The sequence below is a fragment of the Ammodytes marinus genome (assembly GCF_949987685.1).
Source record: "Ammodytes marinus genome assembly, chromosome: 18".
In the NCBI taxonomy this organism is placed as follows: domain Eukaryota; kingdom Metazoa; phylum Chordata; class Actinopteri; order Uranoscopiformes; family Ammodytidae; genus Ammodytes; species Ammodytes marinus.
This window is the reverse complement of record NC_137222.1, coordinates 10,335,932-10,349,202: the sequence shown is the minus strand read 5'-3', so window position 1 is coordinate 10,349,202 and position 13,271 is coordinate 10,335,932. Positions and strand designations below refer to the sequence as shown.

Below are 13,271 nucleotides of genomic sequence, written 5' to 3'. Positions count from 1 at the left end.
ACACACACACACACACACACACACACACACACACACACACCGAAAAACACATAACAACCTAGTACACATGATCAGAAACCAAACCCCTATTAGTGGAGCGGTTAAGTGCTTATTTTCGTCAGAATCTTTCAGTTGATGATACAAGCGTGAAAATTGGCATGAGAATTCTCCATGGGTCACTTGACAAGAAAATTGTCCGAGTCATTTGAAATTGTGAATTTGAAAATGTCTCATAGAAATGTTTTGGCTTTTTTCATTCATTATTATTTTTTTGTTCATTTAATTCTCTTGACAATTTTCTTGTCAAGTGACCCATGGAGATTGCTCATGCCAATTTTCATGCTTGTATCACAAATTGAAAGATTAAAACACTTATCTGCTCACCTATATTGTCTGTATTGTTGAACAATTTTTTTTTTTTTAAATAAATGGCACTATGTCACTTGCTTGACCAGAGAAGTGCAGCCTGTCGGTTTACTATGCTTATGGCATTGCTACATTTGAAGGCAGGGACCGTCACAATAGTTTCATAGTCACTGCAGTAAGGGTGTGTTTGAAATTCATAAAAGCATGCCTCACTACGTTTGAAGTATGCTTTACTTAGCCAGTGGAAAAATGGATATTGGAGAAACTTAAGAGATTGAATGTAAGGTTCTGGGTGACCTTAACATGGTATTTGTGGCAACCTTGCTGGAAACTATTAACCTTTCGTTTAATTGCACAATTTAATTAATAATACATTGAAGTTTTTTTTCTTGTTATGAATCTTTTCAATCTGATTGCCTCAAGATCCTAAACATTTTTAATTATGTTTGAAAACATTCAAAAGCACAGATTCTCCACATCTACCAAAACTCACATTAGTACTTTGGTCTAGTCCTCCAACCTTCTTTCTGTTAAGAAGCACTCTGCCATAAAGAACTATTTAAGGAATGGCACACACTCACATCTGAGAATTGGGTCAGAAATATGGAATGACAAGAAGGAATTAAATCCATATTTAAATGTAATATGAACATTTTGATCCTTTCTCAAGGCTGTTAGTGTGATTGCGGCAAGCTAAGATAAATACATCGACTTTGCTCCATCTTAACTGTTGTGTGGATTAATGGCTTGAATAAAAAAAATATATATCAAAACATTTAGCATGGGATGTCTTTCACTGTTTCCCCTGTGTTTTCACTTGCAGGCAGTCCTTTCAGGCGGAAACTGGAAAGTGCTATTCAGTCTAGTCTGGTTGACACAAACAGCTCGCAGAATTCAAGCGGTGAGTCACTTATTTTATGTGGAGCTGCGGAGGTGTATATGTGTGCGTTATTTATGTTTTAATGCATCATTTCCCACTATAACAACGTAAAGTATTTTCAGTTGCCCGGACTGACAATTGAGATGGAGGTTAAAGCTGGGGTATGTGATTTCTGATTGGTCAAAATTAACATGAGCGGTACACTTTGACCAATCAGAGCGAGGCTCCGATTCTCTGTTCTTATTGGCTGTTGGGACTGTCTATTCACTTTGGCACCGACGTTGTTGGTGTAGAGCGTGTCAGGGAGGGACCATAGGGGAGGGACCAAAGAGAACAAGTGGAGCGGTTGAGGTATTTGGATTTAAATTTCTATCCCAACTGCTATTTTCGTCCCAAATTCTCCACCCCAGCTTTAAGTAGAGGATGTGTAAAGAGGTTTGCGTGACCTACCTCGCATCAATTCTTACCATATGAAGTTCTATTATCAATAATCTACTCCACACTCAGACCTGAAAATGTTGAATAATTTGTTGGATCACCTTTGGCTTTGAAAACAGATGCAGTTTAGTAACCCAAACATAGCTGTGTTGTAAAAGATCACCACCTATTTGACAGTTTTGCGTTAGTCTTTCAGTGGTTTTGCCAAGTTGTTTTCCTGGTGCTTGAATCGATCAATAAGTACCCGTAATTAATAAGTTTATAAATTTATTGTGTAGAGGTAACATCACCATCTGCCCATGATACATTTTAAAGGTCTCTTAAAGCCTCTGGAGACATGATCTAAATTAGTTAAAATAAATGTATGATATCAAAGTTGGGTGCTTATACAACAATCCGATTGAAAATAAATGTTTATTAATATTATAAAGCGTAGTTAAAACAACAGCTTTTTTACTGTCTCTAGACCGTTTGAAACGAGTGTTTGGGCGTGGCCGTATCAACCGGTCTCCATGGCAACAGTCATTGTTTTTATAGAATGTCCGGGCGGAGAACTGTCGTGATTGGTTTAAAATACCTACTGTGTCATAAGAACCAGAGCATAGCCCGCCTAATCTAAACCGAATTTCTATAAAGTTTATCAAACTTAAATGATAATATGTTTTTAATTTGGATTGATTTTATACCTAGCTCTTTTCTGATGCTTACTATCATGCGACTAACTCCCCAAATCACATAGTGAGAAGGATTTTGTGGATTTGGGTTAGCGGGGGGTTTAAATGATCTGTAACAAACCATGGTAACAAATCATAAAAGTATAGAGTAGATGCTGTTTTATAACAAACTGCATGCCTTTTTAAGGAAATACCATTGGACACTGAAGGCACTGATTGAACAAACAAGGGAAGGGGAGCGACAGAGAATGGCCCATTTTTGCCTGGCCCATTTTTGCCTGTAGTTTAACTCCCTTCCAATCCTCTCTTGTCCTCAGGAACTCCGAGCCCCCTGGTGGCCGCTTCATTCCCTACACCCCAGAGTAAGTCCAACCCCACCTTCCCTGCTCAGTACAGAAATTACGCATGCTGCCTCTTCCTCCTCCTCCTTCCATCTAATTTCACCTTTTTTATTTTCTGGGTATGTTTCAGTTTAGTTAATCCGTCAATGTTTGGTTCAAAAGGTTTCTCTGTAATCCGTTGTGATACATATATTTTCTGCATTTAGCTTTATTATCACAAGGGCTTGTCTGAACAGGACTGTATACATTGGTCTTCTACCTCTGCATTGTGTTCAGACATGGCTGTGTGTCGTAACGACTGAATCACGCAGAATCGGCTGACTCCTACTGTTACAAGGTTTTCTTTTGATGGACAAAGATTGGTGTTACATTTCGGCACATTCTTTAATGCATTTATTTAAAGATGTGGACATTTATTTGTTTATTACGTTTTGTCTATTAGACGGGATACAGTAGAAAACGAACAGAAAATTAGAGAGATATTTAGGGTGGATAACATGCAACAAAAGGCCTCTAGAGTCATACCGGGACACACCCACATATAAAACCTATTCACTATGGGTTGCAAAAAAATATCACACTGGAACATCTTGGAACTGAATTTTTAGAGCGGCTGTTCCAGTGTAGGTCAGGGCTAATGGAGGCTAGTTGATGGACAGATACACAGTGTATTCATTTTGTCCTTCTGGCAAAGAGTCAACGGTCATCTGGGCCTTGTGATTTCTTTAGAACCCTACACTTGTGGTGCCTGTGGCATCCAGTTCCAGTTCTACAACAACCTGCTGGAGCACATGCAGTCACACGCCGGTGAGTCCACGACTACAAACGCATAAAGTGATCACACCCCTCGGTGGCTGCACTGCATGTGAAAAGTCTGTATGATCTCACACCATTTTGCAATTATTTATTGAGGTGTTGGCATTGAATTAATGCAAACAATGCAACATTTGTACATGGAGTTCCAAGTAAAATATTGTTGTAATGGAGGGTTGTTGCAGATCTGGTTCTGAGGCTGCTGGGTGCGTCAGGTTTTGTTGCATAAAGCTTCAGTGAGGCCTTTAGTGGGTGTATACATACTACGTGCATTGTCTTCAGATTATTCAATTGAGTAATACATCATTTAGTAGTAGACCAATTCCTACCTCAAGCAACCACAGTTGAAAGTCATGAAACATTGTTGCATAAAACACATTCTAATGGTATAAAAAAACAAGGATAGCAAACAAGCACCCAAATGATTCGTATTTTACTTGATAAACGACTGAGGTGCAGTGTGTATGAATCATGTCACCTGTTTTCGCATGCAGAATTATGCCCAGTTATCATCTGGGCATTTTTACTAAACTGTTTTGGCTTCACCAATGCAAACCAAGTATCATTACACTAGATAATAAATGATCATGGATTTTTTTTTTTGGCGTTTTTTGGTTTGTTTGTGACTCACTTCATTTAATGATGTACGTTGTTGCAAGAGTTAAAAGGTTAATCTTATGTGAGAAATGACAGAGAAAACAATTCAGTTGAACTTCTTTGTTTGAACTTGCGTAGCTCGTTTTTGAAGGCACACATTGTTAATGAGGAAGGCTAAGTTATATATTTCTATGTTTTCTTGTTTGTTGTTGTGTCATAATTTGATTATTTCTTTATTTTTCTTCACTGAAAACTTAACAATTTCCCCAGATAAATCCATACAATATTTTCTGCCTTTTGCCTGATGTTCCATTTGTGTATCTTTTTACCAGCGGACAATGAGAACCACACCAAAGGGGACTCTCCCAAAGCCTCCTCCGCCTCTGGTCCTCAGGAGTCGCTGTGGAGAGTGACTCAGCCTCAGGCTCCGGCTCTAGTTTCAGCTCCAGCTCAAGCACAGACCCATTCCTCAGTTAAAGTTCAAATCCAGCCTCAAAGTGTCACCCAGAGAAACCACACGCTCATCCGTAAGTACTGGCACCGACTTCAGTCACACACCAGTAACAACCGTGTAGATAGAGGGCCACTGTGCTGTTTGCAAATTATTGCAAGTGAATTACTATAGAGGGCCCAGCATCCTGAGGTGGTTAAGAAGATTAATTGTCATTGTCATTTTCTATGATTTAGTATTTCCTTTTCCCTTCAAACATACCAGTGTTTTCTTCCAAATTGTAAAAAAAATAAATAAATGAACACCTCTTCTTTTCATTCTTCTGCTGTCTGTGTTGACAGAGAATAACGGACTACCTGAGAAGGAGCGGCAGCAGGTGGCGGAGCGCCTGTTACGGGTAATGTGTACAGATCTGAACATGCTAAACGTGCTCAACAGCAAGGACTTCCTCAAGCTGGCACAGACCTTAGTGGACACGGGGGCCCGTCACGGCGCCTACTCCACCCGCGATGCTTTTGGCAACATGAGTGCCTTGGCACTGCGCCAGCTGCCCCGCATGTACAACCAAGTCAAAGTCAAAGTCACGTGCGCTTTGGGCTCAAATGCCTCACTTGGCATCGCCGTCACTTGCCACTCCCAGACAACCGGCCCAGACGCCTGCTACGTGCTAACAGCCTATCAGGTGGAGGGCTCCAGGCTCAAGCGCTACGTGCTGGGTGTGAGGGAGGCCGAGCTGAGGGAGACCCCCGATCAGGTTCACCACTGGGTGCAGAATGTGCTGTCTGAGTTTGTGATGTCAGACATCCGCACCGTGTATGTCTCAGAGCCTAGGGTGTCTGGAGCAGGGCTTTCAGGATCCCCTCTTAGTGGTGGAGGTGGCGGGCGCAGCAGGATATGCCTGAGATGCGCCGGCTGTTCACTGGGTGCAGTGGTCCAGGCCGTTCTAGGGAAGCGCAGTCTCCAGGCTCGAGGTCTTCACGAGCTGGCTGAGCTTCTCTCAACGTGCAGAGAGATCTCCTCCTCCTCCTCCTCTCTGGCCCTACGTGAGGAACAGAGCACCAACTCGTCCACAAGCACAACAGAGGAGGGAGCACAGGGCAGCCCCGCACAATGCCCCAACCCTCCCTGCTGGGACCGCATGGCCGAAGCTCTGCTGCAGGTCCACGTCCACTTTGAACAGATCATTGAGGCTTACGGGCGCAGTAAGGCCACGGCTCCGATCCTTCAAGGTCTCAATAAGCATCTGCTGGGGACGCTGGCCTGCCTGCTGGCCCCTCTGCGTCTGGCAGCTCTGGAGCTGAGCAGCCAGAGAAGACCCACCTTACAGCAGGTGCTGCCCGTCTACCTGCGCCTGGAGAAGTTCTTCACATCAAAAGCTGGGGAGGCTGGAACCGGCACAGCTAGCAAACTCTGCCACTACTTCCTAGAAGCACTAAAGGAAAACTTCAAGGTACTGAACTGGTATAACTAAAAATGAACTGTCAAAATGATATGATTCCCTTTTAAATTACTGAAATTCTTTGAGAAAAAGGTTAGGTAGGTTTTGTTGAAATCTACCAATGCAGATTAAATTCCAGAGTTTCAGCACTTTGTTTCAGTACCCCAATATCGAAGCATGTTACTCCCCATGAAATTCCTGTGTCACTCAAAAATCTAAAAATCAGCTGTTCAAGAACTCAAACCCTAATTTCTTATTACCCTAATAAGATTTATATTGACATGAAAACCATGAGCTATTAATAAATGTTTATCAAAAAAGCTCACTTTTAAGGAAGGACTTGTCAGTGATTGAAACGTTGCTTCTCTTTCCCAGGTGGAACGAGCCCACCAGGTGGCCATGGTCCTCGACCCTCAGCTCAAGCTGCGCACGGTACCGGCCTACCAGCACGAGGACATCATCTCCCGTGCGTGCGAGATGGCTTCTGAGAGCAGGGATGGAGGTATGAGTGGTGGCGGAGGTTTAGGGGCCGAGGAGCGCGACACCGACGGCCCACCGGCCCCTAAGATAACCCGCGTGGAGGGAGGGGGGAACAATGGAGGCGTCTCACGGGGGACCTCCTCCTCTTGCACAGTTTCCGGTAAGGACGAGGGTCACAGCCAAGTCAGAAAAGAGATTTTTCAATACCTCGCCGAGCCTCTCCTCCAAGGCACACCTGACCTCTTCCAGTACTGGAGCTCGGCGGTGGTCGACAAGTTCCCCAAGCTGGCTCGCCTGGCCCTGTGGCTGCTTGCGGTGCCGGCCGTGGGCATACGCAGCGAGTGTGTGACTGTGTGTGAGCAGAGCCTGGCTATGAAGAGGAGGCAACAGGTCACAGCCGAAGAGATGAACAAACTCATTTTCCTTCGCTCCAACATGGGCTAAGAGTTAAGAGAGAAACCCCAACAAGCAAACCCTAAAGCAACCAAACCATTTCACCTCCAACCTCCAAACCAATGACTGAAGACTTTTATTTATATACTGTAGGTTTTAGACTGTAAACTTAAAAATGTGTATGGACGACATTAGTATACTTCTCCAGACTAGATATATACAGGAAGCTTTACATTGTACAGGTTGAAAACAAACACTCATAAACACAATATGGCTTATTACATATTTTATACAGAGGAAAGTACTGTGGATAAAATGTAGGGGTGGAACGGTTAACAGTTAAAAAGATTGTCCTGTTTGGTACCCCACCCTCTGTATGGGATGCACATGTCAACAGGATGAGTTTCAGTCTAATCACGTCCAGTGATTTGAATTACTCTAGCCTAAATGACTAAATGCTAACAAGGCTATAATGCTGTTTTTCTCACTGGATGGCAACATTTTCAGGTAAAGTCAGTTTTCACGGCTTTAAACTCCTGTCATAGACCTCTGAAAACTTATCTGACTAACTTTATTTTGAGAGATATATAGCAGTAAGGACTGTAGCATGTGCAGTATGTTGGAGGATGATTATTTGCATTGGTGTATGACAAAAAATGACAAGTGGTGAATCCTCACTGCCATAGCACCTCAGACAATTAAGTGTACTTGGTTTATTATTTACCAACATGTGTCCCTGACAGAAAACAAATCTATTTTCAAATGTATTCAGCCACAAGAGATGGCCAGGTAACTTACACAGCCAAATCTTTGCAGCTTCAAATATTACTGTGGATCGTTTGCGTTCACTGCACTTCATGCATTTTTCATTGTAAGGGGGACAAAACAGCTGAAAGATTTAGAACAATTTGATCCTTTACATATTGTAAAGAAAAAATCATCCAAGTCTTGTTTTATTCCTAAAATGTACTTTTACTTTTATTAAACAAGAGGTCTTATGCTGCTAGAAATGCAAGTCAAATGGCTAGACTTGTACAGAAGGGCCAGTATCACAATGTTAACTTAATTTCAATGAAGCTTTTGGATGAGTTTTCATAGCAAATATTTGTTTTTACATGCACAAAAAGGATAGCATCATATTAAAACATATTAATACTTGATGGGACAACCCAGCTTGTATGTGTGTCACTACACAATATTGACATCTAGAGGCCATTTTGTCTGGCTTAATGAAAAGGTGTCTCTTTGAAAAGAGACACCTACAGTCAATTACAAGTTGCATCAATACATCATCTTATACCGAATACGTTTTGCCTGTGAATTTTGGTCACATAAACAGCAGTAATACCATTAGCCATTCATAATTACATTATGGTAAATCCTTTAGTGGTTCCCCAATGGGCCCTTTGTGTGTGTGTGTGTGTGTGTGTGTGTGTGTGTGTGTGTGTATGTGTGTGTCTATATATTTTTAAGTTTAATTAGAAAGACTTTACATAGGAAAACCATAATTATTTGTATTTATTCTTTCCTCATTTATCATTCTAATATTAACACTGTCTTCCTCATGTGAGCTACACATTTCCACTTTTAAGACAATAAGCTTTAACATAGCAGGGCATAGTTTCCACCTCTATCTACTATAAATGACTGTTCACGACGCTCTAATAGTAAATTATTAACAATAAATTATTTTTCCGCTCATGAAATCCACAGGATTTTCTCAGGAATGCCTGCAACCAAGCAGGCACCGCCACTTTTTTTTCACTGTAACGAAAAAACACACCAAACTGACCTCAATGCCGAGGCATGAATTGAACCGTGACTTTTTGCGTAAAGCGTTCCACCCCAAACACAGTTAGTGCCATTTGCAACAAAGGAAAAAAAAATGCATCACTGGGGGTGTAAGGAGGAAGCAAACTCTGCCAGTACATTCACTAAAGTCGACACATGCATGCTAATGAAGCCGTCAAGTTATTTATTTTTGTATGGATTCTAGCACACATTTACCCAAGCTTATACCTCCTGAAATGACTTGGATGAATGGAAGTAATACTGTACATATCTTTGTTGCCTTTGGTACTAATAAGTCAAGTACTAGTTTCTGTCATCTCTGTTTTTGGGCCTTAAGTCTTTTTCATGCGACCACTTTAAACCCTAGAGTCAGAACCAACATCATGCCTTTTTAGAGTTGCTGTTAAATTGCCTTCTTTTCACCATCTTTTCTAAATCTTGGTAGTTTTCTTTTTCTTCTTTATTCACTCCTGTGTATACTCAAAGGGACTAATGGCTGTTGATTGGGAACGGTGTCCTCTAGTGGTCAAATGTGGACATGCACTGTGGTATTGACAGAAGTGCTTCATCCCAATGTCCCCAAGTTTTTTTTTATATGATTTGAACATGCAATCTTGGTTTATAAAACAGTTCAGGAATGATTTCAACAATAACACATGCACACAAGCACAAGTATTCACTGTATTAACGTATGCTGCGTACTAGAGCAGGAAGACATACCTGGTATTGTAATGAGACTCCTTTGGCTTTTGTTTATAATAATATCTGTGGTGCAGCTTAAATATTGTCTTTTGATCCTAAAGGGTGCAGTGCAGTCCAATGCTCCAAGTGAATAAACAGGGAATATGTCCAACTATATGGCCAGAATTTAAAAAAAAAATGTTTCTACTACTGTTAAATATTAAACAGTAATGGTCATAAATGAAAACACTACCCTATTGTCTATTAACTGTCAACAGTTAAAAAACAACGACATCATTTTATCTCTTTAAGGTACGGTCACACCACACATCCTCCCAACGAACATTAGCTCAGTCTCACATTCATTTCTCTTGAGGCCTGTATGGTGGACAAATTCAAGCATCCAATTTATGTTTTGTGACTGTCCTTTATGGAGAAGTCACTATTCTAGCCCTTTGGCATCATCTTTGTTTTGTGCAATATCACCATAACAGACTTAAATACTGCTGCATTGCCCCCAAAGACCATTTATAGTTAGTGATTGCGCCTCCAGTCAACATTTATTTATGACCCAGGTCTGTGGCGTGTCCCTTTGTGTGGGGCAGGTTTATCAAACATTAGTGTACCTTTCCTATTTTCCATACCTCCATCAAGAGCGTTGATTTAATGTTTTTAACTTAACACCAGGCGGGGAAAAGCAGTGTTCTGCTGCCCTCTTTGGTTGGAAGGTTTAAAGCCTGTCTCACCTCTGACCTCAGAAATGTGCTATGCTGCACCATACAGTGATGTCATGAGACTGTACATCACTGCAGCAAAGTGAGAAGTTAAACCACTGGAGGTCAGCAAAGACAACGTTTGTTTTGAAGGGTTGTTAAGTCACTCTAATGGTTTATTGAGATGTCATTTTTGCTTAGTTTTTTTTTTTCATGTTAAGGATTGTGAAAGGAATTATTATTGTGTGTCTGCGTTGATTTGGTTATCCAATTTGTTATCTGTAAGGCTTAGGGGATAATGACTCAACTCAAATCCATATGTGTACTGCTGTTTTCAAACTGATTCACATCACACTTTTATACTTAGTTTTTTTTAAGAGAGAAATTTGCCGTAAATTATATTTTAAGTTTTCATTTTTCAGTACCAACCCAAGGTTTTACCTCAGCACTCGGAAGGTAATGTTGTCGTTTCAAAGATTGGAAATCATCTGTTGATAATAAATTTAGCTTTAGTCAAAAGGATGTAGTCATAATACTGTACATTGTTTTGTTGCGGTTTGCAGTGATCAATTAATCTGATAAAAGGGTTTTTTTCTTACAGTTTTTAAATAAGTATTTTAAATAGAAGAAGCTCTGGGACAAAATGCCATCGTTGACGTAATTATGTCGACTTCATTTTACTTAGAAATAGTGTTTCTTTTTTGTTGATTTAAAATGAGAATTATATCTCAGATATGCATGCGTTTATTAAGAGTACTGATATATAAAGTTATAGAGTCAACATGATTCACTTGCATCTGATGAGAAACACTGGTAGACGTTACCTTCAAGACACTCAAGAAAGAGTCAGAGAAAATGACCCAAAACTGAATTTGAACCTTTCTAGATTGCGGTAGCGATGGGCGATCATTGGTTGGCGTTTATGGGTTGACATCCATTTTCAGAGGATGTATTATGTAAAGTACAAGAGAACTGCTGTTTTTACGCCACAAGGGGGAGCCTTCATTTCAGAGTGACAGTAGGGAACACCAATAACATTATACCTCTATTTTCTACAGTAGCATTTCAAAAAGGTTTTTTGATATAATATAAAACTCAACTTAAGATACTGTTATTAGAAGAACTGAAATCCGCTGTAAGTTTTATTTTGTTTTCAGGATTTTAACTTATTCAGATATAAATTGTAAAATATGGTATAAGAATGGTAACATGGAAACCGGTTCTGTTGTAGTCCGTATTATCAATTCAGGTTAAGAAATTAGTGTTGCTTTCATCCTATCTTACAGGCATTACTTCTTTTTATACTCTGCTAAAATGCAACAAAAACATATGTTTGGATTTATTCTTTTTGTCTTTTTTATCGCACTTTGGCAGCAGATTCCTGTGTAGCTTCAGATCTCAGTTGTCCTATTAGTAAGCCTAATTTATACTTTTGTAGCAACACTATTTTTATATAATGGCAAAGAAAGGGTTCAGTATCTTTTTTTTCTTTTTGATTTTTTTCCTGTGTCATATGTTGCAGCGCTGTTCAATGTTTCTTGAATACATTACCCACTGTAGTATGTGATGTGCGAATAAACTCCAATCTGTGTCAAACTGCGGCTTCTGTGTGTGTGTGTGTGTGTGTGTGTGTGTGTGTGTGTGTGTGTGTGTGTGTGTGTGTGTGTGTGTGTGTGTGTGTGTGTGTGTGTGTGTGTGTGTGTGTGTGTGTGTGTGTGTGTGTGTGTGTGTGTGTGTGTGTGTGTGTGTGTGTTTTGACAGAGGAAGGCTGGGGAAGGACCTGGTAAGTATTCAAATGCCAATAAACTTGGAGCCAGTGATTCTGGAGTAAGCTTTTTGTCAAAATCAGTCAAGATGCACTAACTTTCAGTACTGTGTGCTTCGAAAAAAAAAAGTCACAGTGTCATAGCGTAGGCTTTGTAAAGGGGCATGTTGCTCACTACAGTGGGTCATTTTGCTTACATACAGAACCTAGGCTGTGAATAAACAGGCTTTTTTTTCTTTCAGTGCACACACAGTATGGATGAATATCTCGTGGGTAGATATTCACTGAATTTGACTAAAAGTGATTTCGACATAAGCTTCCTCCAGAATCGCTGACTCCCTCTTTAGGTCAAAGAGGGTGAAGTAAAAGGTTTAGATAACATTTATGAATCGGGAGAACTTCCTCCTTTAAAAAAAAAAAAGGGTCTGTTGCTTATTTTCAGCATAAATGAGGACTCCCATCTAGAGAGAAATGAAGGAGAGCTTTCCACAGTGGCTGAGAGCCTCAAACACATGTAGAGGGGAAAGAGGCCCCATGTAAGGGCCGAGCCATGCATTTAAGACTCGTGTGGAGAGTGAATATACAGAGGCTGCTTAGAGGTGCGTGCGAGGGTTCCACAGGGGCTACGGATAGGGCGAAAAGGCAAGAGGGGGGGGGGGGTAGAGAGACAGAACAGAAAGAGAGGGAAAGAGCAAGTCTTCATCACAGCCTTGACGTCTTTATCCCTCTTTTCGCACCCAGGTCAGCCGGCCCATGGCTGCAGCGGTTCTGCAGCCATGCAGAAACTTCCTGCACTCTTGTCTCCTCTGCTGCTCCCAACACAAGGGCTGCCTACCAACGCTTAATTCGCAGCACATGAGTCCCAATTTTGCCTGCAACACACCAACCCCCTCACCCCACAACAAACACACTCACACACGCACACACACATCAACAAACACATGTTTTTACAGCTATACTTGTGATAACATTCATTGGCATAATGCATTCCCTAGCCCCTTACCTAAACTAATTGCCTAACCCTAACCCTTACACAAAATCCTAGCCTAGACCTAATTCTAACCTGAACCCTTTTCTTAACCCTCAAACAGCCCTTTAAAAGGCCAGTCCAAGAGTGAGAACCATCCAGAATGCCATCCCTTTTCCAAAAAATTCCTTGCTCTTAAGGTCTAAAACTCAAATTGGTTCTCAAACAAAAGTTATACAAGTACACACACACACACACACACACACACACACACACACACAATGCAAAACTCCTCCCTTCCTCCAAAACCCAACTGCTGAAGGTGACGTCTTTCCACAAGCTATTACTACAGTGACATGCTAAGTTTATTTTTGCTTACAGCACAAATTATTTGCGAGCCGCCCCTCATTTTCAGTCATTTAGAAAAGCTAAATGGGGAAAAAAAGCCGCCCATTGGACAAATGCTCCCTTTTCATTCTGGGT

The 13,271-nt window shown here is 41.0% G+C and overlaps 1 protein-coding gene across 6 annotated transcripts in view; it reads left to right on the top strand.

Annotated features, from left to right (window-relative positions):
* Positions 1-11,633, top strand: part of znf618 (zinc finger protein 618) — a 29,376-nt gene extending 17,743 nt beyond the window's left edge. For 5 of the 6 annotated variants that reach the window (XM_080047066.1, XM_080047070.1, XM_080047068.1 and 2 more), the window contains exons 9-14: positions 1,194-1,267; positions 2,676-2,720; positions 3,429-3,506; positions 4,442-4,636; positions 4,902-6,010; positions 6,374-11,633. In XM_080047066.1, the coding sequence (XP_079903192.1) occupies positions 1,194-1,267; positions 2,676-2,720; positions 3,429-3,506; positions 4,442-4,636; positions 4,902-6,010; positions 6,374-6,922 (2,050 nt within the window). In that variant the 3' untranslated portion in view covers positions 6,923-11,633. The remainder of the gene's footprint in view (positions 1-1,193; positions 1,268-2,675; positions 2,721-3,428; positions 3,507-4,441; positions 4,637-4,901; positions 6,011-6,373) is intronic. The other variant, XM_080047069.1, reaches the window with a different exon arrangement.
* Positions 11,634-13,271: the final 1,638 nt, after the last annotated feature.